This window comes from Monodelphis domestica, chromosome 3 (assembly GCF_027887165.1).
Source record: "Monodelphis domestica isolate mMonDom1 chromosome 3, mMonDom1.pri, whole genome shotgun sequence".
NCBI lineage: Eukaryota > Metazoa > Chordata > Mammalia > Didelphimorphia > Didelphidae > Monodelphis > Monodelphis domestica.
Genome location: NC_077229.1, coordinates 125433291 through 125460341, shown reverse-complemented (window position 1 = coordinate 125460341; position 27051 = coordinate 125433291). Strand labels below are relative to the sequence as shown.

The window sequence follows — 27051 nt, the reverse complement described above, 5'->3', positions numbered from 1 at the left end:
CTGGAGCCTGTCCAAATGGGCTTGAGACAATAGATTGCTCAATTTTCAGTGTGAGCATTTACAGCTTGAAATTCAGCAAATGCACAAATACTGCTTGATTTATTGTTTTGCTGATTGTCTAGACCTAAGAAAGCAATGGAAAAATGTGAATAATGCCAGTGAAATTAAAAAGTGTGTCCTGTGTACCTTCCTCAACCTCAGCCCCAACTCCAGCCCATTTGTCAGCATGAATCCAGTGCCTGATGTTTCTAAACTAGTGAGCTTGCACAAACCACACATTCTCTCTACACTTTAGTTCCCTCATTTACTAAATGGCAGGGTTGGACTAGGGAACTTTTCAAGGCTCTTCCAGTTCTAGGTTTGTGGCCATGGGCAACAAGCAAAATGCTCCTCTCACTTTTCCTTTCATGCATAGCAATAGAGCAGAACATACCTCATGGCCCAGGTCACCAGGACCCAAAGCAGGGCTTCTTGGGTGCTGGAATGGAGCCAGGAGTGTTTCTACAATGTTGTGGCTCTGAAATAATGAGCCTGATTCCACAAAGCCAAAGAAAAATCAGTTTCATTCCTGGGTACATTGAAATGAACCCTGGATATTTAGTCTGGGAGCTTGGAGCCTTTCCTTAGCTGAGTGACTGAGAGAGACACTGGAACTCATTTTCCTCAATTGTAAAATAGGAGTGACAATACCTAGCCAATCTATTCCTTGGGGCTGTTTCGAAAATCAAATATGACAATGGATCCATTCTTAATTTATCACTGCAGGTATACCTATTATGCTTTGGTGACATGAGAAAATGACTTTTGGTAAAGAGAATTGTTTTGCAAATCAAGTCCTAATTTCAGGGGAGCTTTACATTTTATTTCTTATGACTTTTCACTTGATAGGGAATTTTAATGCTTTAATATTGTTTCTCTGCCCTCACTTATCTTTGTAAACTTATTTAGCTATCTATACACTAGAATTTCTATGCAATAAGGAATGAAATTATGATGGAGTCCTTTTCTAAAGAATTCCTTGTTAATTAAAATAATCATAAACTGATCATTTATAAAGTTCATAGAGTTTGAGAGCTGAGTGGATTCATGTAAATGAAGGAATGAAGGAATGGTTTCATTTTGCCTCTGAATTATTAAGTAAATATAAATAGATAGATTGTACTTTTATAGGTTCTGGTCTAGACAAAATCCTGACCTTTATTGTCAGAGAGAGACAGAGAGAGAGAGAGAGAGAGAGAGAGAGAGAGAGAGAGACAGAGAGAGAGAGAGAGAGAGAGAGACAGAGAGACAGAGACAGAGAGACAGAGAGACACAGAGAGACAGAGAGACAGAGAGACAGAGAGAGACAGAGACAGAGACAGAGAGACAGAGAGACAGAGAGAGACAGACAGTGATAGAGATGAGACACAGAAAGATGAAGAAGAAGAAGAAGAAGAAGAAGAAGAAGAAGAAGAAGAAGAAGAAGAAGAAGAAGAGAAGAAGAAGAAGAAGAAGAAGAAGAAGAAGAAGAAGAAGAAAAAGAAGAAGAAGAAGAAGAAGAAGAAGAAGAAGAAGAAGAAGAAGAAGAAGAAGAAGAAGAAGAAGAAGAAGAAGAAGAAGAAGAAGAAGAAGAAGAAGAAGAAGAAGAAGAAGAAGAAGAAGAAGAAGAAGAAAGAGGAGGACGAGGAGGATGAGGATGAGGACAAGGAGGAGGGGGGAAGAGAAAGGGGGTGAAAGGAGAGAGAGGAAGAGAAAAGGAAAGAGTGAGAGAGAGACAGAGAGAGGGACACAGAGAGAGACACACAGAGAGAGATAGAGAGAGACAGAGAGAGAGGGGGAGGGGGAAGAGAAAAGGAAAGAGAGAAAAGGAGAGAGAGAACAAGAGACAGAGAGAGACACACACAGAGAGAGACACACACACAGAGAGAGAGAGAGAGAGAGAGAGAGAGAGAGAGAGAGAGAGAGAGAGAGAGAGAGAGAGAGGGAGGGAGGGAAGGAGATGGAGAGGGAGGGAGGGAGGGTTGTGGGTGGGGGCAAAACATGTACTAGGACATTGGAGGAAAGAAAGGATTTTCAAACTGACTGTTAACGTCAGCCTGAAGTTATTCTCTACCTGCCTTTTAAATGAGAATATTTATTATACATGGAGAATACCTCTAGAAAGTACATGAAAACTATTCTGTAATTTTAAAAGAAAGAACTATGGAGAATTACTTGTTAGTATACAAATCACTTTCTCCTATAATATTGATATAATGTCTCATCTGAAATAAAATATATAAAGCACTCTCCAAACTCCAAATTTCTATATAAATGCTAGTTGTATTATTATTATCTGGAGTGTTGTTATTAATTCCGGGTACCACACTCTAGGAAGATTTTGATAGGATGGACCATGTGTACAGGAAGGTAATGAGAATGTTCAAGACTCTTGAAAAGATAGTATGAGAATTGAGTGAAGCAACTAGAGAGCTGCAGAATATTTCATCAAGGGGACAAGATTTCTCTGTGTAATATTTGAAAGGCCAGTATGTGGAAGAAGGGTTACTGATGTTCAATGTGGCTTTTAGGTAAAGAACTATTGTGCGACCCAGGTTTAGAGGTAGATGTCAATTTAGTATAAGAAAGAACCCTATTAACAATTAGAGCTGCCCAGTGATGGGTTGTCAAGTTGAGGTGGCAGTACCCCTCATTGACGGTCTTCCTACAGACGCTGACTAATCCTGTGGACACACTATAAAAGGACTCATACCTCAGATAGGAATTGGACAAGATGATCTTTGATTTCCCTTCTGGTGTTGACTCTGACTTCATGCAATATTCTGCATGAACAAATCTTTTTAATTTGACTTATATTAACTAAAAGTTATTCTTTCCCAGCTTCCAAAGCCTATAGTGTACCAGTATTTCCATGGCTACTCAAAGGAGGATTCACTTTGTAACATAAGCAATTTTTGGTTGTTTAAATTTGTCTACACAGAAACAAAAAAGAAATGTAATAAAAGCATTACCTGACTGCTCTGATGGCTGACTTGAGTGTGGGGATCATGTCTTCTATGAGGAATTCATTACTGTAGCCCCGTTCTTCAGCCATGGGTTCTCCTGTTCCAGCATCTAGAAAATAGGATGAAAATCCCTAAAAACCAAGGTACAGAGCCTGGGGGGGCGGTGCTTAGGAATCTCATTAAATTAGCAGCCTTGAGAGCTAGTGTAGTATACTAGGCATAGTGTCAGACCTGAATCCAGATACTGCCTCAAATACGTACTAGATGAGGGATGCTGGGCAAATTATTTACCATCTTTGTGCCTCAGTTGGCCTCTATGGCTTTTCAGTTCTCTGACTATTTTAAACAGAATATTGATTAATTAAAACTAAACATCCTTAGATGTAAATTTCATAATTGTGTGGTTATTGATTTCTTACCTGGAAGGTTTGAGCTTGAGTATTATCTCTATGATTCACTAACTATAAGACTTCAGGTATGTACTTTTAACTTGTCTGTGTTCTTTATCCTTAAAATGGGAACAAGAATAATTGAATTATTTACCTCATGGGGTTGATGCAACATTCAGGTAAGATAGGCATATGAAACCCTTGGTACTGATGTTCTAGAAATATAAACTATTTATTATACTTGTTTATCCTGTGATACTCCATAATGGAAGGAAACATGACTTGGAGAATCATGGATTAGAACTAGAAGGGACATTGATGACTGCCTCCACCAAGACCTCTCATTTAACAGAGGAGGAAATGGAGGTCAAGGAAGGATGGGTAAATGGTTTACTCAAGGCTACACAGGGAGTGAATGACAGAACTGGCAATCAAACCTGGGTCCTCTGACTCCGGATCCAGCCCACTATAATATCTTGCCTCAAACTTTGTATGTTCCCACCCCAGTGCCTAGGGCAGTGCTATATAGACAGAGGATGTTTAAAACCTGTTTATAATTGTTAATGTACTATTTTAATGCCTCAACATGGCACAGATGTAAGCCAATAATTTGAAGTTTTGCCGATGAAACTCAAACTTGCGTGGAATCTTTAAGTTGAAGACAGTTTGAGTTCTATGTGCTTATCAATCAAGGACCACTCTAGCTTGCTAGGTTTGGAGAGACTTATCCTTGGGGAGTTACCATCAGTGATGTTATTATTATTATCAGTGTTATTATTAGTCATAGAAAATCACAAATATTATCTATTAAGGCGTAGAAGGGTTGTGATTTGAGGTGGTGGATAAATTTATCACTGAAATTACAAATTCTCCAGCTAGATAGTGGAGTAAGAAGTCTATTACTTGTATATGGGAATATGCACATATGTGTATACATGTATATACACATACAAATATGTACATATATATTTTTGTATATATCAAACACACACATATAAATACTCTATCCATAATACTAGGAGATTGTCAGTTCCTGAGGACACTGATCACTTCTTGCTCATACATTAAATTTTAATATGTAGGGTTCATACACCAGAATGTACCTTGAACAATGCTATGATAACAGAAGGCAGTTACAAATACTTATCAATTGAATTGCTTCATGATATTACGGCTAAAACACTGGACTTGGAGTCAAGAAGAACCGGGTTTTCAGCCTGTCTCACTAGCTCCTGTGACCATGGGCAAATCCCTTAAGTTGCCTGAGCCTCAGTTTCCTCAGGTGTAAATAAAGGAGTGGCATATGATAAAGCCCCTTTCAGCTCCAACTTTATGATGCTAGCATTTATGTTCCTTTGATTCTCAGTGAGTAGAGATGGTGTTAGATCCTAATCTGATACGCTTCTCAGAAAGGGAAAAAAGTCCTCATCTAAAGCTGTATCTTCAGACCTTATTAATACAGATCAATCCTAGTCTTTTTTTAATAGGATGGACTATGGATGACTTTCAAAGACTCCTTTTCTAGTTGAAGTGAACATTCAACATATTGCCACTGGGCAAATAGGATTGAGGATACAGATTTCCTCGTCTCTCCCCACACTCTCTCCAATAGTCATGCCTTGTTTTGGAGACCTAGAAGAGATGTGATGGTGAAACCAAAAGTTGTGAGTCCTAGGAACTTGCCATGCACAATACATGCAACATAGCATATTTACATGGAGGCCAGTTTAGTGACTGCAAACATATTATAAAGAGGCAAGGGACATATTGTATATGACAACTAAAGGAAATATCTGTAGTACTTGAAAGCTAAGCTTGCAAATAACTTTTTAAACATTACTTAATTTGATTTACAAGAACTGGTGATAGAGGTACTCAGCATCTTATCTTTTTTTTTAAATTATCTTCATCTTACAAAGAAACTAAGGTAAGACTAAGAGAGGTCCAGTGTCACAGAGAAATGAAATGTCAGTCAGGATTTAATTGCAGCTTTTTTTGACTTCAAGTCAACTTTCTATCTGTGAAACTGAGCTGCCTTTCTATCTGTCCACTATCCCCTCTCTGAGACTGGAGGCTCCCAAGAAATTGTAGAACAGCCTAGCTGGAAAATAAAGCAGTGGACTTGGAATTAGGAAGAGTTGGATTCAAATCCTGCCTTTATCATTTGCTTACTATGTGACCTTGAAAAAGTCATTTAGGACCTTTAAGCCTCAGTTTTCTTCTCTAGAAAATGGATATAAAGGTTACATACCCAACAAAAATATCTGAGACTCAAATAAGATAATGTAGAGAAAGTCTTTTGAAAACTTTCAAATACTCAACAAGCTATTCTTTAATACATCTGTCTGGGATTTCTTTCCTGAAAACTTCTTCCCTCTTAATTTTTTTTTTGTTTTGAGGGGGAAGGATTTTTCCTACCTCCAATTGTTTAGTGAGAATGGGACAGATGGGGTGTAGTGGTAGTTAGTTGGGATTGGGCCATTTTGAAGATCTTGGACAACTTCACAGAGGGGTCAACAGAATGGGAAAAGAAAGTGAGCTTAGAAGAAGTGGAGGAAAGTGAGGGGAAGTTGGAGGAAGGAAGGGAAACTTGTGTTACCTTCAGAACTCTGCCAAAAAGCGTATGCTTTCATTCGGAATGCAGTCCGAAAACGTTCCTTATTGTTCAAGCCAACATTCTTTGGCTCTTTAGAAGGGCTTTCTTCTATGGCATCTACATTCAGAGGGGTAAATAGCTTTCCTTTAGTATTGGTACCACGAGGATTAGAAAGTCGAACCCGATCCAAGAGACCCAGCTTTTGGCTACAAAATAAGCAAAAGTGAACAATTTTCCTCCTTCAGTGTAGCTCTTAACATTGCATGTCCATCCTTATTATGCAACTTTTTTTCTAGGACCCCCTTGCTCATCCCCAGGAGAAGGGAGAAATGTGATTTGGGCAGAATTTTGAAGCTAGAGTGGCACTTCTTCTGGGGTATCAGTACAGTCAAGCCATGTTTGTGGCAGGGGATTTAAAGCAGATGATCATACTGACTGGCATATTATACAAAGATAGTGAATATGGGAGACATTTACTTTGAAAGTCAGGGCCCCAAACATTCTAGCTCAGGGTTTGTTGCAAGGACATTTTTACAACTTTCTAAAGGCACCTCTTTGAAAACACCATGTATTTCTCTCTCTTGGAAGTTACTCCTGGAACTATTCTCCTGTCTTCTTAAAGTTTTATTTATTTTTCTGGCAACTTAATAGAATTTGACTGAACAAGGATTTATTAAACACCTGCTTTATGCCAGGCACTGTATAGACAGGTTGGCACTAGATATAAAGATAAAAATAAATCAGTCTCTGCCCTCAAGAAGCTTTAATTCTAAGAGTGGATGGGAGTTGGGAGGAAACAACAAATTGATATAGTTAAGTAAACACAGAACACATAAAATATACAAAGTGTAATAGATGCTCCCTTTAAGATATTTATGGTAGTAGATATTAGTTGGAGCAATATCACTAGGAAACAAGATAGAGAAAGGCCAGGATCTGCACTCCTTCCCTCCCACCTCACTTCCTGTTCCTCTCACAGTTGATCCTAACAATTCTCTCAGATGGTAAGTTATTAGCAGTTTCAAAAGACTAATCTCACACTATGTCTCTTTTCAGAAAAAAGGGTTCATTCTTGAATATGGAAATTTAGGGAAATGGGAGAAGGAAAGAGGAAATATCAGGTCTCCCTAATCTCCTATGAAGTTCAATACAGGGGAAATGAAATTAATTGTCTAAGAGGGGATATTGCTCATGAACTGAAAAGGCTCTTTAGAGCTAAACTGTTCTTCAGAGCTAAGCTCCACTCTTTTCAATATTGAGTCAATGAATAGTCAGGAATCCAGAGCAAGCCTGTCTATCAGCCTTCTTCCCCAGTCTCCCAGGGCAGAAATGATTTTCTTCAGCTGCTGGCTTTCCAACTGTCTTCTCCTCCTCAGATTCTTTTTGGAATTTTTCTTCTCTCTCATTGACTGACAGTTCATTCAACATTCCATTTCCTTGCATTTGTTTGCCAATCTCACTGATGTTATAATCTCTTCCTCACAAAAGTAAAGACAAAATAATTTTAGGGTTGAAGATGGAGTTACCTTTGTATGATATTGGCATATGTTCAAGACAAACCTGAATACAGAGCCAGCATCTTTGTGGGTTGAGCTAGGATCAAATAGCAGCCAAAGCAAGAAATACTAGTGGGACAACTGAGATGCTTACTAAGATAGGAAAAGTTCATTGTCTCAAAATATAGAACCAGTACCAATATGTCAGCTGTGTTCATTATCGATGTCTTAATTTTAGAAGACTAGAATACCAACTATTAATCCATTATTCAGCTATGTTTTCTTAAGATAGGTAATTAATTCTGAAGTAAAACAATTCAGGTCAAAGGCATTAATATATGTATGTGTATATATATATATATATGTACATATATACATATTTTAAATGAAAAGTTGACCAGATAAAGAGACATGCACTTGCAAAGTAATTGGATAGACATTGTCACTTTTCCCAGAACACTCATATTTTGATACTTATTAAATGGTTATTTTTTTGTGCCTAAAAAATCCAAAACCAAAAATCCTGCTGCCCAGGTCCAGCTTTTTCTTGGTATCATTTTTTCTATGCATGATAATAGTGTCTCACTCTCCCATAATGCTTTAGGGTCTATAAAGTACTTTCCTTAAAATAACTGAGTAATAAAGTAGGGAAATATTATTATATCTATTTAATAGAAATGGAAACTGAGACTTTTAGAAGTCAAAAAGGATTTTCCCTAGCTATTTAATATCAGAAGGTAGATTCTCACTCAGATCTTCTGACTCCATGTCCAGCATCATCTCCATTACAATATACAGTCTCACTGAGATTGAGAGAGAGACAGATTTTTATTTAATTTCTCCCAAGAACTCACACACTTGCCTTGTATTCCACTTATTAGCGTTCACTTCTTATCTCCCTGGTTTTTTAACACATGTATCTCTATTAGAAGCAGTGAGGTGGAGCAGTTGTCTGATTGTTGATCCTAAAGGTCAGGAAGCCCTGAGTTCAAATGTGGACTCAGACTTTAATTAGCTATGAGCTGTGTTATCCTGAGCAGGTCATTTAACCCCTGTTTGCCCCTGATTCCTCAGATATAAAATGGAGATTATACAAGCTCTCAAAGGATTTCTCTGAGAATAAAATGATATCATACTTCGAAATCACAAATACAGTGCCTGGCACCTAGTAGGTGTTATATTAATGCTAATTTCTTTCTGTTTCCCTTCAAAGTAGTTTCATCTGTTTTACAAGCAATCATGGTGTCATGGGAAATTCATTGGATTGAGTCAGACAGACTGAGCCCTGTTATAGGACTGCCCTTTACCAGTGACCTTGGGCAAGTCACTCAACCTAATTATGGGTCTTAGTTTCTTCCCCTGTAAAATGGACCTAACAATTCCTGCACTATTATTCAGTTGTTGTAAAGACTAGATAAGATTGTTATCAATGACTTAGGGAACTCAAACAACCACATGAATTTCAACTACTGAAGTATCTAGATGGTCCAGTAGAAAGGATGCTAGCATTTGAAGACATTTTAGATCAAATCCTGCTTCATATACTAGCTGTGAGATTCTGAGAGCAAGTCACTTAATCTCTTTCATCCTCAGTTTCTGCCTCTGTAAAATGGGGATGATAATAGCATTCCCTCACACAATTGTGAGGATCAACTGAGATAACATAAAGTGTTCTATCAATCTTAAAGTGATCTATAAATGCTTATTATTATTATTATTAATTATTGTTGTTCATCGAACCTTTGGATTATATTAGCTCTGAAATACAAGAACTTACTTTTGACATAACTCAAAACCTTCAGTCTCTCCTGAAAGGTCCAGAAGTCTCTGATATTTGGATTTCTGAAGAATGATGCTGATCATGCAGCTGGGGAAGGTTACAACTATGAAGCAGGCATTGCCAAGGCAATAAGAATCCCAAAAACCAAACCTCCCCCCCATGGTTAGACATGGGAGAGCCATGCCATGCCAGCTGAAGACCTTGGCCAGTGGGGAGCGAGAGCCTCAGGGATTTTACTGCATGACCAATAACAGGGCTTTTCTGAAACGCTCCTCGTGGCAGGTTTTGGATGGGAAGGTCCTTCTGCTTGGCCAAATCACTAGCAGAAATCCTGGAGGTTTGGCTTGCTCTGATGGTGCCTCCATATAGCGAATAGCTAGTATTTATATAGCACGTTGTGGCTTGTAAAGCACTTTACAAATATTGTAAAATGTATTCCTCACAATCATCCTGGGACGGAGGGGGAAGGTGATGCTACCATCCCCCTTTTACACAGGAGAATCCTCAGGCAGATCAGCTTAGGTGACTTGTCTAGGGCCACATCACTATTAAGTATCCGAGATAGAATTTGAATTTGTTTCTTCTTGACTCCAGATCTACCGAGTCACTGAACTGTCTCATATAGAAAGGTGTAATACTCCTACCTTGTGTATAAAGCCCTGGACTTGGAGTCAGAAGACCTGAGTTCAAATCCAGTCACTATTACAAAATAGCTGTGAGTCTGGAAAGGTTGTTTTCCTTGTCTGGGTCTCAGGCTGTTCATCTAAAAAATAAGAGGAGTGGCAACCCAAGAATGGCATCTATAGTCAGTCCCATCGATCATGGTACAGTGGAACAAATACTTAATTCAAAGCCTGATGATCTCTTTTTCAAATCCAGGTTCTGCTACTTGTACTGTCCATTTAACTTTGGGGGAGGCTGTTCAATTTCTCTGTCCCTTTAGTTCCTTCATCTACAAAATGACAGGATGGTATTTGATTCTATGACTTAAAAAAAAAAACAAAAACAAAAACAAAACAATTACCAGCATTGGTTCCAAGGCAGAAGAGTTAGGCAACTGGGGTTATATGATTTGCCCAGGGTCACACAGCTAGGGAGCATCTGAGGCAGAATTTGAACCCAGGATCTTCTGTCTACAGGCCCGACTCTCAATCCATTGAGCCACCTAGCTGCCCCAATGCTGACTTTTGATGTCCTTATAGCTCTCTATCCTGTGATCCTGACTATATTTTCTTTAAATTCTCTTCTTTGGGGTTCTAACTGAATGATAATTAAGGTTGGAATAATTTTAGACTCATTTTTTCCACCAGGCTTATAGGTATACCCTGGAATGGATAGAAATCTATAGTTTTTGGGGCAAAATTGGAGATAGAAATTGAAACCTAATTGCTTACAAGATTAAGTTCCTTGAATGTAAGAATGGAATCAGATTCATCTTTGGTTTTCCCCTACCATCTTATGGCGTTTTATGCCTCAATGAGTACTTTCTGAATGAATGGAACATCTCTCATGTCTAAATATTCCAGCTTCCAAATGATAAACAGAAAGTTATTGAGATTTATTCCTTTCCAAAGCAATTATACTCTGTTTTGGATTATAGTGTTTGTGCAGCTGCCTCATCGTTACTGTAAGTTCTGGTAGGGCAAGAATCTCTTCTTATTCCTTTTTGTATCAACCCTTAGCATCTAGTCGCAACAGTAGACACGTAACGGTTTTTTTAAAAATTGGATTCCTTGGAAGAGAGCTTATGAAAGCGGAGGAAACAAAATGAAGAGGGATATTCTGCTGGGGCATGGAAAGCTTAGGGTTATGAATTTCAATGGACTCTTGGGATGGATTTAGTGCTTCTGGATTTACTTAAGCTAGCTGGAGAATGCAGGGAGGCTGACCACACTGCAGCCTGTCAGCAGATAAGTGTATACAGAGTGTATACATAGATCATGATAAGGTGCTTAAAGTAAGATTCATTGTAGATGTTTGGCCCTGATTCTAAATCCCTATGTGTGACTTTGCAAGGGTAAAGAATCTCTGGGATGTTTTAGCACTGAAATAGTCCACTGGGTGCAGGTCCTACCAATATTATTACCTGTATCCATTGGATTCACCTTTATTTACTTCATTCCAGATGAGTCTCAGATGATGATTTATGAATGTGAGGCTTGCAAGTTGTCAGAAATAGAAAGCACTCAAGTCCAAAATCTGCAGTGTCTGCTGTGGATTACTCCTGACTAGTACAGCTTATGTGGCTTAAATTCTTCCTGTGGTAGAGGGAGAGATCTTTTTGTTTTCTAATTGTGTCACTAGAAAATGAACACCTAAATGGATGGATGATCAGATAGATGGTGGAAAGAGTTCCTCCCTTGAGCCACAATAGCTATGTTTTTCTCTTTTCAGTATGGCTTTCAATGGAATAATTCTGCCCTTATTCTCTGTTGGCAGAGCAGGGTCTAGAATGTCAAGCTCATCTCAGAAATGGCACCTGATTTCTAGGAGCCTGCCTTGCAAGGCTTTTAAGCACAGAGAAGCCAGTAACTGGGTAATTGGGTCTGGTTGAAAAAGGAGTTAGATTCGGGGAAGGGAGAATGAAAGCTTTTTCATTCTGAATGGTCCAAAGGCTAAGAAAACACAGTGGACCTTGGATGGTTGTTATTGTCACTGAGAAATGTGGTAAAGAAAGACTGTCTTAATAAATGCACCTAAGAAAGCATAAGAAAAAAAAATCACAGAAAAAAAAAACATGACCTAGACTATATTTTTTCTTTGACTCCAAAGAAAAGAGAGTGTGAATAAAAAGTACCAAATTTATCCTCTGGCTTTTATTAATCTATGTATTTACTACACAATTCTCTAAGATTACAAGCTTCAGAAAAGAAGCCAACCTGCACTGATGGATGGCTTTCCTCATTTAGGAATTCCTTGTATCAATGCCATCACCAGGGCAGCTCCTATCTAAATCTAAATCTAAAAATTTAAGGAGACATATGAAGAGGGATGTCTTAAGAACATCTTGGTGTCAGAACAATAATTCTTTCTAGTGCCCCAAAAGATAATGAAAGAACTTATAGTGGATGTAGCTAACTGTATTATCAATGAGGTTTTGCATGTGAAAAAATATGCCAAAGATAGCATCAGACATATATATGACCAGAAAAGGAGATGGTTAATTATGCAGTGAGAGTGATAAATTGCATATAAACAAGAAACAGATGTCATTAATTGAAAAACGGCTGGAGCCAGAGTCAAAGGAATTGAAATTTAATCCCAGTTTTGCCAACTAATAGTTGTATGGCTCTAGACAATTCATGTATGGGGCTCAGTTTCTTCATTTGTAAATTGAGGGGGCTGCACTAGATGCTTTAAACCTATGTTGCTATGAGATTCACGATAATAAAGGAGAATGTCTTGCTTGTTAAAGCTTCCTGTGAGTCCTTTGGTTACTTTAAAATTTTCTCTATAGTGAAATATCATTCAGTTATTTTTCTGTTGTGCCTGAATATTTGTGACCTCATTTGGGGGTTTTCTTGGCCAAGATATTGGAGTGGCTTGCTATTTATTTTTTCACTTATTTTCCAGATGAGGAAACTGAGGTAAACAGGGTGAAGAGACTTGCCCAAGGTCATGTACATATTAAGTGTCTAAGGACAGATTTGAACTCAGGAAGATAAGTCTCCTTGGCTCCAGAACCAGCACTCTATCAACTCTGCCACCTCACTTACCTAGAGGGAAATAGTAACAATAACAGCAACAAAAGTGATGACAATATCTAGCAATTATACTGGATAATCTCAAAAGCCTTTAAACTCTAATAGTTTAAAACTAAACTAATCCTTTTGTGATATTCTGTATAGTACTTTGTTTTGCAAATCACATTATAAATATTACTTCACTTTAACCACCCAACAATCCATTTCAAATTGGGGGAAAGATTGTTGTTATCTCCATTTTACGGATGAGGCAAACAGAGGTTAAGTAATTTGTCCAGGATCACACAGCTGGTAAGCAATGGAGTCTTAATTCAAACTCAAGTCTTCCAGATTCCAGATTTAGTGCTCTGTCTACTGAGCCACCTTGGTTTTTCTATTGTGTCTTAATATCCATGCCAACACTAGATCTGTGAGCCTATGATCCTATTCATTCTATGAAATTCTTTTCCTATGTCTTCCTATAAATCCTCCATAGAACACCCACTCAATGTATAAGGGAGGATTTCTTCTAGTTCCTTTATTATTTTATATATATGATTACATGTGAGATGTTCATGTTATCTATCATGTTTACTACATGCAGTAGTAATAGAAAGAAAGTCTAAATAGAAAGAAATACCATGCTAGAGTTTATATGAAAGTAGCTAAGGAGAATATTCAAATGCTCTTGACCCATAATTAAGTGATTAGTTCTTTATCTGCCAAATTTAAAAGTGAAGCCCAGGATAAATGACTTTCTTATTCTCCCCCACCCCATTTGCTGCTCCAATTGTTTCCCCCTGCTCCCTCTGGTCCCCACCACCATCTTGGTCTCATGGATGATCAAAAAGTGCCAATTGAATGATGTGTCTCCATAGAATTTCATAAATACCAAGTCCTGGAAAGAACAATGGAGCAGGAGGCAGGATACATGAATTCTCGTCCCAACCATGCTACTTTCTAGGGATGTAGATGGGAGGGGAGAATCACAAGGCTTTTGCCTCAGGGATTCTAATTCAAGGTATAGACCAAAGTTTAGGATCTAATGATGTTCTCCTTGTCCATGGTATCTCCATGTTAGTTATGGCTCTATTTGGAAAAGTCAATTGACTTTTCTGAATCTGCTTCCTCACATCTAAAATGAGTATGGCTTTACTTCCCTACCTACCTTATAGAGCTTTCTTGAAGAAAGCACTTTGTATAGAGTTCTAGTGAATATAAAGAAGAAGCACTCAATATGCATCATCTCATTTGATACGACTTGGAAGACAGGGAAAGCCAATATTGTTATTGTTTCCAATAAAAGTAGGACTCCTGGAAGTACAGAATTATGTCTCACAAATAAGGAAAATAAGTTTCTGAAAGGTAATGTATTTGCCCAAGTTCACATGATCTATAGTTTCTTCCTCCATAAAATAAATATAATTACAGACAAACTTACAGGTTTAGTGTGCAGACAAAATGAGAAGGTACACAGGGAGATGCTTCAGAAAGTGCCAAATGCTCTATGAATATAAATGGTAATGGTTATACATAACATTATATATGATATGTACCAAGACTAAATAGTTCTTATAAGTGGTTTGGTGGATAGAATGCTGGGACTGAAGTTAAGGAGCTGAGTTGAAGTCTTATTTCACACACTTATTAGCTGTGTGATCCAGTGGAAATCACTTAATCCCTGTTTGCCTCTATTTCCTCATCTGTAAAATGCTTAAAAAATTTGTTTTAATAATAGCACCCACCTCTCAGGATTGTGAGAATCAAATGAGGTGATATCCATAAAACATTTTGCAAATCTTAAGATGCAAGATAAATGCTAATAATTATGAGTAATACTATGATAATTATGACAACAATGATGATGATGATTTGCTTTCATATAATTTTATAACAGCAGATTGGAAAGAATCCTGGACTAGGAGTCAGGATACCTGGATTCTAGTATGAACTATGTCATTGTCTAGGGATGTGACCACAGAAAAAACCCAACTAGAACATAGGCACAAGATTTTTGCCTCAAGTATACCATTAGCCAAAACCTATTGGTCAGCAAGCAGGCCTTTCTCATTCCAAACTTAGGATATTTCATTTTTTCCTTCAGTCTTTTCTATACCCCTCTTAAAGATAGGTACCCATATGCATGCTATAAATAGTCCAGCATCAATCAATGCATGCCACTGAGAATCCCTCTTAAGGGAGAACGAGGTGGGCAGCTACCCAGGATGCACTATTCAGGTTAGGGATTAGGGGGAAATGTTCTCAAGTGAAGTAAAATGCAGAACATTTTTTGAATATGAGTTTTTATACACAGGACCAATTATAATGCTAGATCGCTCTGTTCTCCAAGGCACACAGTGATTTATTTTGTGAAAACCAAGTCTCAAAGATTTTTCAGAACATAATGGTTAGGGGACCACATTTTGCCTTGTCCCTGTTGGGATTCCACAGTAAGATTTCTCCTCCTAACTCTTACAGAGAAGTATTTTCTAGATCCTAGCTTAAGCCTTTCTTCTCAAACATCTCCTAACAAAGCAAAGACCTCCCAACCTATCTCCCTTTTCTACCTTCTTTGTGCATCCTCAAGATTCAGAACTTGAACTCTTATTCTTTCCTTAAAGGCATAGGCCAGCATGCCAAGCCCTCTGGAATTCCCAGTGACCAAGACAGCAAGAGAGCACCCAGGCTGAGGTACCAGGGAAGGAAGGATGGGTTTTGAGTTTACTCAGACTTACAAGGAAGAATAAGAGAGTTCTTTTCCCAGGCAGTGCTGAGATTGGATGTTAATCATCAAATCACATACAGTACAAGCTGCTGAATAATCAGACAATTAACTGGAAACTCCACAACAGCAGGGATTAGGTCTTTTGCAAGTTCCTCAGAGCTTGGTACAGCTGTCTACATACAGTAAGTGCTTACTCAATGTTTGTTTAATCAGATTTAATTAGATGAATCAACCTGATCCCATCATTCAATGCAGATGTTTTGCTATCTTTTGAAGAGAATAAAAATTCCATTTACACTTGATTTGGTGACTCCTACTTCATTCTCCATTCTCTAAAGTGTCCTCTTTGTAAATAATAATGGTTCACATTTATATAATTTTCTAACATTGGCAAAGTGATTTACATATATATGTACTTTTTTGAGACTTACCAAAATCCAGCAAGGATTGCTAATGCCTCAGTTTTAAAGAGGAGAAAATTGAGGGTAAGGGTAGCTAAGCTTTTTTTTTTTTTTTTGCCCATATCATACATAAGTGTCAGAGTCAGGATTTGAACCCAGGTCTTTCTGACTTGATGTACAGTATTCCTGACCCATTACAGTTTAGCTACTAAGAACTCTCCAGACTAAATTTGAGAAACATCAACTGAGTGCTAGTGTTGGACATTGTGATAGATGCTGGGGACACAAAGGCAATAAAGAAAGAGGACCGGCCTGCAAAGATCTTCATTCTAAGGGAATAGAAAATCACTTTGTATCCCCCACTTCAAACTTCCCATGCTACTTTTACTGACTCTCTCCTCTGTTCCATGGCATTATACTTTGTATCGTTCGTTCTTATTGGTATCCCTTCCAATGGATTTCATGCTCTTTCATTTTTGTATGCTCAGTGCCTAGCACAATGTCTTGTACATAATAGGTATCCAATAAATGGTTGTTTGATTGGACTGTATGGAATTAAATTTGCTGACACAGTAATTTACTTTCAAGGTTTCCCATTGCTTCTGTTTTAACAAACAGCTCTTTCTGGATGATCATCATGAGATTCAGGGTGATGATTCCTTCCATGATTTCCTCTTCCATTTTGGAGATGAAACAAATTGTCAACATGTCAAGTAAAAAATTCATCAGCTGCCCTGCTTTGAGCAGTTAGAAACCCCAGTAGATGAATAGAGAACTCAACTCAATTCAGTAAATAGTGAGTTTTTTTCCAGGCACTCTGCTAGGAATGGGAGATACAAAAACAAAAACGAAGCAGTACCTGCCTCCATGGAGCTTCTTTTCTTCCAAAGAGGATATATAACTTGAATATAGTTAATTTTAGTTATGTAAGGGTAAAAATAAATACTCTAAATATTTGAAAATTGAAAGGGGTTCCTTCAGCCGAGTGAGCAGAGGATAAAAAAGAAGCCAGAGCCCAAGCAACCAGCTATGCTAGAGCCCAACCCCCAAAGCCCCCACAATGTGGGTTTTATCCGATTTATATAGAAACACACATAGGGATGCAACAGGGACACAAGAAAAGGGAACCCTGGGAAGAGTAAAGGAAATGAAATCCCTGGGGTACAAATTTTTAAAACACACATTTATATCTATCTATCTATCTATCTATCTATCTATCTATCTATCTATCTATCTATCTATCTCTATTCATCTCTCTCTATCCATCTATCTATCTATTTATCTCTCTCTATCTATATTCATCTCTATCTATCCATCTATCCATCCATCCATCTCTCTGTCTATCTCTATCTCTCTATTCATCTCTCTCTATCCATGCATCTCTCTATAAATCTATCCATCCATTCATCTATCTATCTATCTATCTATCTATCTATCTATCTATCTATCTATCTATCTATCTATATCTCTATCTATCCACCCATCTATCTATCTATCTATCTATCTATCTATCTATCTATCTATCTATCTATCTATCTATCTATCTCTATCCATCTATCTATCTATCTATCTATCTATCTATCTATCTCTCTCTCTATATATATATATATATCTATCTATCCATTCATCTCTCTCTCTCTCTCTCTCTATGTATTTATACATATGTAAAGAGAAGCATATTTATAAGGTATATACAAATTCCATTGTGTAGTGGGCACAATGTAGAGATTAGATAAAGAGATCTAAAGGAATCAGAGAATAGTAATAAGTGAAAGTGTGAGGGGACAGAAATTAGGGAAGATTTTAATGAAGATGAGGCATCTTTACTGAGCCTTGAATGAAGTTATATTCTAAAAGGTGGTGATGAAGTAGGAGCACATTTTAGGAATGAATTAAGGCCTGTTATGATGCTTAGTTTCTGGAGGTAGGAAGTCAGACTCAGGGAACAATGAGTAGTTTAGTCTGGAAGGACCAATGAGTGAGTAAAATGGTGGTACTATGTGAAATAAGGTGGGAGAAATTGTTTAGAGCCAAATTGTGGCTTACATTCCAAACAAAATTGTTTCAGTAGATCCAGTAAATGGGATGAGGACCTCTATAAAAATGGCAGCCACATGAATGAAGAGAGTTTGGCCTCAGCAAGGAGAAGGGACACTTGTTCTTTCAGTATCATGAATCAGAGAGGTTTTGAAGAATGGAATAAAAGGTTCAATGGAGCTCACAATGTTTGGGCTTGAGTTTCTCATTCAAGTAGAAGGCAAACTTCTGTTGGAAGGAGGCAAGACTGGGAGCCTGGGGTGATAGGAAAAGGTTCGATTAGCTGTGGTGGGGATTATAATACTTCATTACTATATTTTATGTTAATTGTTTGTGATATATATCAGGGAATTGCTATCTATATATTCCATTTAGTCTATCTATAGTATCATTTCCTCAACAATAACATTTCTTTTTCTTTTTCCTTTATCCTTACCCAAATATTCTTTTCTTATTCTTCAAATACCATATTTTCTGATTCCCATTAAAGGTGATTATCTTTTTGACATTTAGCACAATTCTTCCATGCCTTCTTTTAGATTTTTTAAAAAATAAAACATTCTTCTCTTCTCCCAACATTGCAGTAATGGGCCTTATCCAATAAAGTCTTGGTGATAGCTATAAAGATGCATTTACTCCATGTATAAAAATGCTAAGCTAACTTTGTGAACCATAATCTTTGCATTAATATATCACTATCTCATGTCAAGAGTATTGTTTCCTATCATTTTTACTATAAATTTCTCTTGTAGAAAACAGTACGTTTTCCAGCATACTCCTCTTCCTCATCTTCCTCCTCCTCCTTTTTTCCTTCTTCTTCTTATTCCATTGGCTCTAAGGCAGAAGAACAGGAAGGGCTGGGCAATGGGGGTAAAGTGATTTGCCAATGGTCACAAAACTAGGAAGTGGATAGGGCATGTCATCTTCCATAATGATTGATTTCAGTTTATTGAGGCATTTCTCTTCTCTCACCTCCTCTCAAAACTCAAATATCAGCTTGATATTCTCCTGATCAATTTAACAAGTCATTTATTATCAAACCAATTATTCTTAGTCCCCTTGAAATATTTAACTATATCTTTTATTGAGGTCCATCATTCTGGGAGTTCAAGTTATCATGCAGAGATCTAAATCCCATTCTCTGAAACTATTTTGGAATTAGTCATTCACCTCCCATGTCTCATAGATCATATCCTCCTTTATCTTCCAAAGTCACAATCTTTAGACAGAAGAAGAGAGGAAAGTACTCCTTACCATGACCCTTTATTTTTTATTCCAGGACTTTAAGGTTATTAGAGACTCATTCCAGGTTTCTTTGTCATCATATGAATCAATCAAAGCAGAGAAAAGTCAGTGAATTGGATAAGCCTCAACATACCAATGAGAGACATATTGGTGGTTTACTTAAAAAGCAGGATATCTGGATCCAAGACCAGTAAACTGAGTGACCCATCCAAATCCTAGTCTTTCTGAGTAATTTTCTTCATCAGTAAGATGGAGATAGTACTTGTTCCAAGATGAAAAGTGGTATAGCAGGTAGAGTGTCTTGGAGCTAGGAAGATCTGGGTTCTCTTAAATATGGCATATTCTCTTCATAATGATGGACAAATCACTTATCATTGTTCTCAGACAGCTCAGTGGTCCATTGTACTTAGACTCACAGGATCTGAGTTTGAATACTAAGCTACTGCCAACCTATATGTGTGACTTAACTTCTCTAAACCTCAGTTTCCTCATTTTTTTAGTGAGAGGATTGAATTAAATATTTTCAAATGTCCTTCCTAACTTTTAATGAATAAGTTTAAAAAAATTTTAATATTAAAAAAAATCTCTCAATACCTTTTAAACTTGTTGGTATAAAAAGTATGTAACTAGAAAAATTTCTGGCCCCATTTTCTGCTGCTCCCTAGGTATAACTAAGGTTGAGAGAAGAGGATATTTAGTGTAAGATTTATGGTTGGAATTGGAGTTTTCTCTTCTGTTATCCTTACCATCTTTATTTATATTGATTGACTGATCTCTTGAGTAAGGACAGAGTACCTACTTATAGAAAAGACAGATGTAACCATATTGGAATATTCCTTCCTACCTACTTCACTGGCATACAGTAAATGCTTAATGAATGCTTTATTTGTTTGTCTATTTATGAAACCTCTGTCAAAAATGATGAATATGAATAGCTTGCAGGATCCTAGGACTGATGCTACTTCTTGTGAAAAGTCTGAGCTTTCAAGATATGATTATTCTTCTTTTAAGAGAATGAAGGCTTTGAATGCCAAACCAAGATTTTAGAGGTTCCTAGGAGGCTTAGAAGGACTGAAGATGAAGAAGGACTTCATAATTTGTGGATATGATTTACAAGGAATTGTTTAGAAATTTACTCAATTTTTATTTTAGAGGTATATATTATAGTATATAGTATTCTAGTTGGAGTGAGGAAGGCCTGGATACAAATTCCACTTTTGATACTTATTTTTCATCTGACACCAGGAACATTATTTAACCACAAGGTGCCTAAAGCAATACTCTAGGACTTACTAAATTAGAGACAGGTTGCCACATCTGGATTATTAGAAGGAATTCATGCAAGGAAAATCTTTATTCTAATAGAAGCACAGATTCTTTATATATTCATAGATATAATTTTAATTACTTGATGTATGGAAATAAATACATTATCTATAGAAATAATTTGTTTTGTGAATATGTTTATTTTATACTCTGGAAACCCAGAATAAATAAAAGGTATTATGCAAGGAAATAAAATGTTTCTAAATCTTTCAAATTTAGCTTATTAGTTGACATTTGATAGCACAAGGGGACCCAACACAAAATATCAGAGTAATCATTGAAGCCAACAAGACTTGCAGCTAACAATTTCATGTGGACAACTGAAGTCCATTTAGCTATAGTATGCTTGCCTGTAGGCAGGATCTTGGTGACTTGGGACCCTGATAGGAAGGAAGGAAGGAAGGAAGGAAGGAAGGAAGGAAGGAAGGAAGGAAGGAAGGAAGGAGAAAAAGATAAAAGGAAGGAAAAAAGAAAGAAAAGGAAGGAGGGAAAGAAGGAAGGAAGGAAAGAAGGAGGTAAGGAAGGAAGGATGAAAGGAAGGAAAAATGAAGGAAGGAAGGAAGGGAAGGTGGGAGGACAGAATCATGATTCACTTCAATGGGAGTGCCTTTTGAAATTATGTATATTTAACTCTATCTATATCTTGTTTGAACCTAGTTGTTTACAGGATGTCTTCCCATTAGATTGTGAACTCCTTGGAGGCAGAGACTGTTTTCTGTCTTTCTTTGCATTTGCAGTATTTAGAATAATGCCTGGCACATAGTAGATGCTTTAATAAATGCTTTTTGACGTGACTTGAAGGAATTGAGTAATAAGGAACACTTACCTGGCTGCTGCCTCCAACTGCTCTTTTCTGTAAAGAAAAGAAGAGGGAAACAAAGGTGAGTATAGCTTAGAACAGTTGCCATTGTTGAGACTTCTTCCTTCCCCACCTCCCATTCAGAACAGGCTATAGTTTTTCTGTCAAAAGATAGGAAAACTGAAAGCAGGGCAGGGTAAAGGAGAACGGGTTTGGTGTAATGAAATAAAGGCAGGAAAGACAGTTTGAGTGGCCTCCCCCATCAATTTCTATAACACATTTTCAGGCAATGGGGGTTAAGTGATATGCCAGAGTCACAAAACTAGGAAGTGTCTGAAGCCTGATTTGAACCCAGGAACTCCCATCTCTAAGCCTGGATTTCAATCCACTGAGTCAGTTAGCTTTCCCCATGTGACACTTTTCCATAGAAGCCTATGAGAAAGGTAAGATGAACATTTTTTATGTCCATGCACTGATGAGGAAACTGAGGCTTAGAGAGAAGAAACTTGCTCAGTATCATATGAGCTAGGTAGTTGGCATTTGAACTCAGGTTTCACTCAATTTCAAATCCAGAGCCCTTTTCACCTTATGGCATTAGCTCTCTGAATAATTTTTCCCAACCTTGATCTCTTTATTAGAGGGAAGAGAGAAAAATGGGGAGACCAGAAGATGATGGGATAGAGAAAAGAATGAGGTCTTCCCAGTCTCTGCCCTTCCTCTCTCTGAGCTTTCCTGAATTTAATAATAGCTAGCATTTATGTAGTATTTGAAGGTTCACAAAGTGCATTACAAATATTATTTAATGATCAACTATGAATGACTTTGTTATTCTCATTAATATGTGATCTAAGATAATTCCAAAGGACTTATGACAAAAATTCTATCCATCTTTCAGAGAAAGAACTCATGGAGCTGAATGCTGATTGAAACATCCTATTTTCACTTTCTTTTCTTTATTTTTTTTAATATGAGTGTTCTTCTACACATTTTACATGATCACACAAGTATAACCTAGATCAAATTGCTTTTAATCTTAGGGAGAGGGGAGGAAAGGAAAGGAGGAAGAAAATTTGGAATTTAAGTTTTTAGAAAATGAATGTTAAATTATTTTATATATATAATTGGGAAATATTATATAAAAGCAAATATTATTACATTTGATCATCAGAACATCCCTGGGAGGTATTATTATCTCCATTGTATAGATAAGGAAACTGAGGCAGGTATAAGTTAAATGACTTACCCAATAGCAAATAGCTAGTAAATTTAGATATTTGTTTTAGGCAGGATTTGATCTCAGGCTTTCCTGCTACCAAGCCCTATGTCCTATTCACTGTGCAACCTAGTTGCCATTTATACTGCATGTGTCATGTATATAAAAAGTTTAATGATTGTCAGCTCCTTGAGGCCAAGATCTCTTTTCTGCTTTTCTTCACATCCCCAGCATTTAGCAAGGTGTCTGGCACATAATAAATGACTAATAAATGATTATTGACTCACTGATGGAGAAGATGGGAAGGGAAAGATACGTTTTTGGATGAAGTTAGCTTGGTTTTGTACATACACTGAATTGTAAGTACCAAAAGAAAGACAGAAGCACCTTCTGATACCTGTATTATATATTCGTGTGAATCTAGACTAACTCTAGGTCATGCTCTGAAATTGAGCTTTTCTTTAGACTTTATTATCAAATTGCCTTATAAATGTCAGCTACTATTATCATTTTACATGAGAACACTTCATATGATTGAAAATAACACTCACATACCCCTATGTCTTATCCACATCAAGACCATATTTACCCTTCCAGTAAAATGTAAACTCTTTGTAGGCAAGCAAAGTTTTATTTTTGCCTTTGTAGTCCAAGCACCTTACACAGGCACTTAAGAAGTGTTCCTTGAGTTGCACTGAGGTGTTCATCCTGCCCTTGCTTAACAGGATACTACTGGTAACAAGCTATTTATCTAGAAGGTTCCTCCAACTTAGGAGAGAGTATTTCCTTAGACTAAGCTAAAATATGTCCCCCTCAGACCTCCATCTATTTCTCTTATTTCTTCTTTCGAGGGCCAAGGAAAACTAGTCAAATACTTCTTCCACATGACAGCTTTCAAATATTCAGAATAACTTGGGATAAGAGGTTTTTGGGTGATGCAAAGGAGGGAGTGCTGTGCTTAAAGTCAGGAAAACCCTAGTTCAAGTTCTGCTTTAGATACTGTCTGTGAGATATTATAAGCCATTTAACCTCTCAGCCTCAGTTTCCTCATCTTTATAATAGAGTGAGAAGACAGTTGATTCTATATCATTTTTAATTAATTCTATTTAAAGTTTATTAATTTTGTCCTATAAGTACCAATGGTTCTTTGTTTCTGAAGATATTTCAAAAATTCAGTTTATATATAATAAATTATATTTAGAAATTCTATTCTCTTTTGAATCACTGCTCTATTCTTGGCTCAAGAAAATTTGATCCTTGGGAATGTGGATGGACACAGAGAGTCTGGTCTAGTATCTTTATCCTACCAAGTTATTCTTCAGGATTGTCTGATTTGTCATACAAAGAAGACTAGCTCACTATCTCTAAACTTGTAGATAGACTGTAAAAATGACCATTTCTTCTTTTTAAAAATTAATTTATTTATTTAGTCAATTTAGAACATTATTCCTTGGTTACAAGAATCATATTCTTTCCCTCCCTTCCCTCCCCCTACCCTTCCTGCAGCTGAAAAGCAATTCCATTGGGTATTATATGTGTTCTTGATCAAAACCTATTTCCATGTTGTTGGTGTTTACATTAGGATGTTGATTTAGAGTCTACATCCCCAGCCATATCCCCTCGACCCATGTAATCAAGCAGTTGTTTTTCTTCTGTGTTTCTACTACCACAGTGTTTCCTCTGAATGTGGATAGTGTTCTTTCTCGTAAATCCCTCTGAGTTGTTCAGGATCACTGCATTGTCACTAATGGAGAAATCCATTACATTTGATTGTACCACAGTGTATCAGTCTCTGTGTACAATGTTCTCCAGGTTCTTCTCTCACTCTGCATAACTTCCTGGAGGTCATTCCAGTTCCCATGGAATTCCTCCACTTTATTCCTTTGAGCACAATAGTATTCCATCACCAACAGATACCACAATTTGTTCAGTCATTTCCCAATTGGAGGGTATCCCCTCATTTTCCAATTTTTTTTTTTGCCACCACAAAGAGCACAGCCATGAATATTCTAGTACAAGTCTTTTTCCTTATTATCTCTTTGGGGTACAAACTCAGCAGTGCTATGGCTGGGTCAAAGGGCAGACAGTCTTTTATCGCCCTTTGGGCATAGTTCCAAGTTGCCCTCCATAATGGTTGGATCAATTCACAACTCCACCAGCAATGAATTAATGTCCCAACTTTGCTACATCCCCTCCAGAATTCATTACTTTCCATTGCTGTCATTTTAGCCAATCTGCTTGGTGTGAGGTGATATCTCAGAGTTGTTTTGATTTGCATCTCTCTGATTATAAGAGATTTAGAACACTTTTTCATGTACTTATTAATACTTTTGATTTCTTTAACTGAAATTTGCCTATTCACATCCCTTACACATTTATCAATTGGAGAATGGCTTGATTTTTTTTTTACTATTTATTTAGCTCTTTATAAATTTGAGTAATTAGACCTTTGTCAGAGGTTTTTGTTATGAAGATTGTTTCCCAATTTTTTGCTTGCCTTCTAATTTAGGTTGCATTGGTTTTGTTTGTACAAAACCTTTTTAATTTGATGTAATCAAAATTATTGATTTTACATTTTGTGATTTTTTTCTAGCTCTTCCTTGGTTTTAAAATCTTTCCTTTCCCAAAGATCTGACATGTATACTAATCTGTGTTCACCTAATTTACTTATTGTTTCTTTCTTTATATTCAAGCCATTCACCCATTCTGAGTTTATCTTTGTGTAGGGTGTTGATCCAAACCTAATCTCTCCCATACTGCCCTCCAATTTTCCCAGCACTTTTTATCAAATAGTGGATTTTGATCCCCAAAGCTGGGATCTTTGGGATTATCATAGACTGTTTTGCTGAGGTCACTTATCTCTAGTCTATTCCACTGATCCTCCTTTCTGTCTCTTAGCCAGTACCAAATTGTTTTGATGACCACTGCCTTATAGTATAGTTTGAGATCTGGGACTGCAAGGTCTCCTTCCATTGGATTTTTTTCACGATTTCCCTAGATATCCTTGATTTTTTGTTCTTCCAAATGAACTTTTTTATATTAATTCGGTGAAAGTTTTTTGGTGGTTCAATGGGTATGACACTAAATAAGTAAATTAATTTGGGTAGGATTGTCACTTTTATTATGTTTGTTTGTCCTACCCATGAGCAATCGATGTTTTTATAATTGTTTAGATCTAGTTTCAATTGTGTGGAGAGTATTTTGTAGTTGTGTTCATATAGTTCCTATGTTTGTCTCAGCAGACAGATTCCCAAGTATTTTATATTGTCTAGGGTGATTTTAAATGGAATTTCTCTTTCTAATTCTTGCTACTGAGATGCCTTGGTAATTTATAGAAATGCTGATAACTTATGTGGGTTTATTTTGTATCCTGTAACTTTGCTAAAGTTGTTGATTTTTTCAAGTATCTTTTTAGTTGATTCTCTAGGATTCTTTAAGTTATATCATCATATCATCTGCAAAGAGTGATAGGTTGGGCTCCTCATTATCTATTTTAATACCTTCAATTTCTTTTTCTTCTCTAATTGCTACAGCTAGTGTTTCTAGTACAATGTTAAATAATAGAGGTGATAATGGGTATCCTTGTTTCACTCCTGAACTTATTGGGAAGGCTTCTAGTTTATCCTCATTGCAGGTGATGTTTGCTGATGATTTTAGCTATATACTGTTTATTATTTTTAGGAAAGGCCCTTTTATTCCTATGCTTTCTAGTGTTTTCAAAAGGAATGGGTGTTGTATTTTGTCAAAGGCTTTTTCTGTATCTATTGAGATAATCATGTGATTTTTGTTGGTTTGCTTATTAATATGGTCAATTATGTGAATGGTTTTCCTAATATTGAACCATCCTTGCATTCCCAGTATGAATCCTACCTGATCATAGTGAATAACCGTTGTGATGACTTGTTGGGGTCTTTTTGCTTGTATCCAATTAAGATTTTTGCATCTATATTCATTAAGGAGATTGGTCTGTAGTTTTCTTTTTCTGTTTTTGACCTTCATGGCTTTGAAATCAGAACCATATTTGTGTTGTAAAAGGAATTTGGTAGAACTCCTTCTTTGCTTATTTTGTCAAATAGTTTTTTATAATATTGGCATTAGTTGTTCTTTGAATGTTGAATATAATTCATTTGTGAATCCATCTGGACCTGGGGATTTTTTCTTAGGGAGTTCTTTGATGGCTTGTTCAATTTCTTTTTCTGATATGGGGTTGTTTAGGTAGTCTATTTCTCCCTCTGTTACTCTGGGCAATTTATATTTTTGCAAATATTCATTTATATCACCTAGATTGCCATATTTATTGCCATATAATTTGGCATAATAATTTTTAATGATTGCCTTAATTTCCTCTTCCTTAGAGGTGAGGTCTCCCTTTTCATC

General features: G+C 36.8%; 1 protein-coding gene across 1 annotated transcript in view; it reads right to left on the bottom strand.

Annotated features, from left to right (window-relative positions):
• Positions 1 to 27051, bottom strand: part of KCNQ3 (potassium voltage-gated channel subfamily Q member 3) — a 465976-nt gene that overhangs the window by 21237 nt on the left and 417688 nt on the right. The window contains exons 9-11 of the mRNA XM_056823075.1: positions 21489 to 21515; positions 5973 to 6175; positions 2991 to 3093 (exon numbers count right to left, since the gene is read on the bottom strand). Coding sequence (XP_056679053.1) covers positions 2991 to 3093; positions 5973 to 6175; positions 21489 to 21515 — 333 coding nt within the window. The remainder of the gene's footprint in view (positions 1 to 2990; positions 3094 to 5972; positions 6176 to 21488; positions 21516 to 27051) is intronic.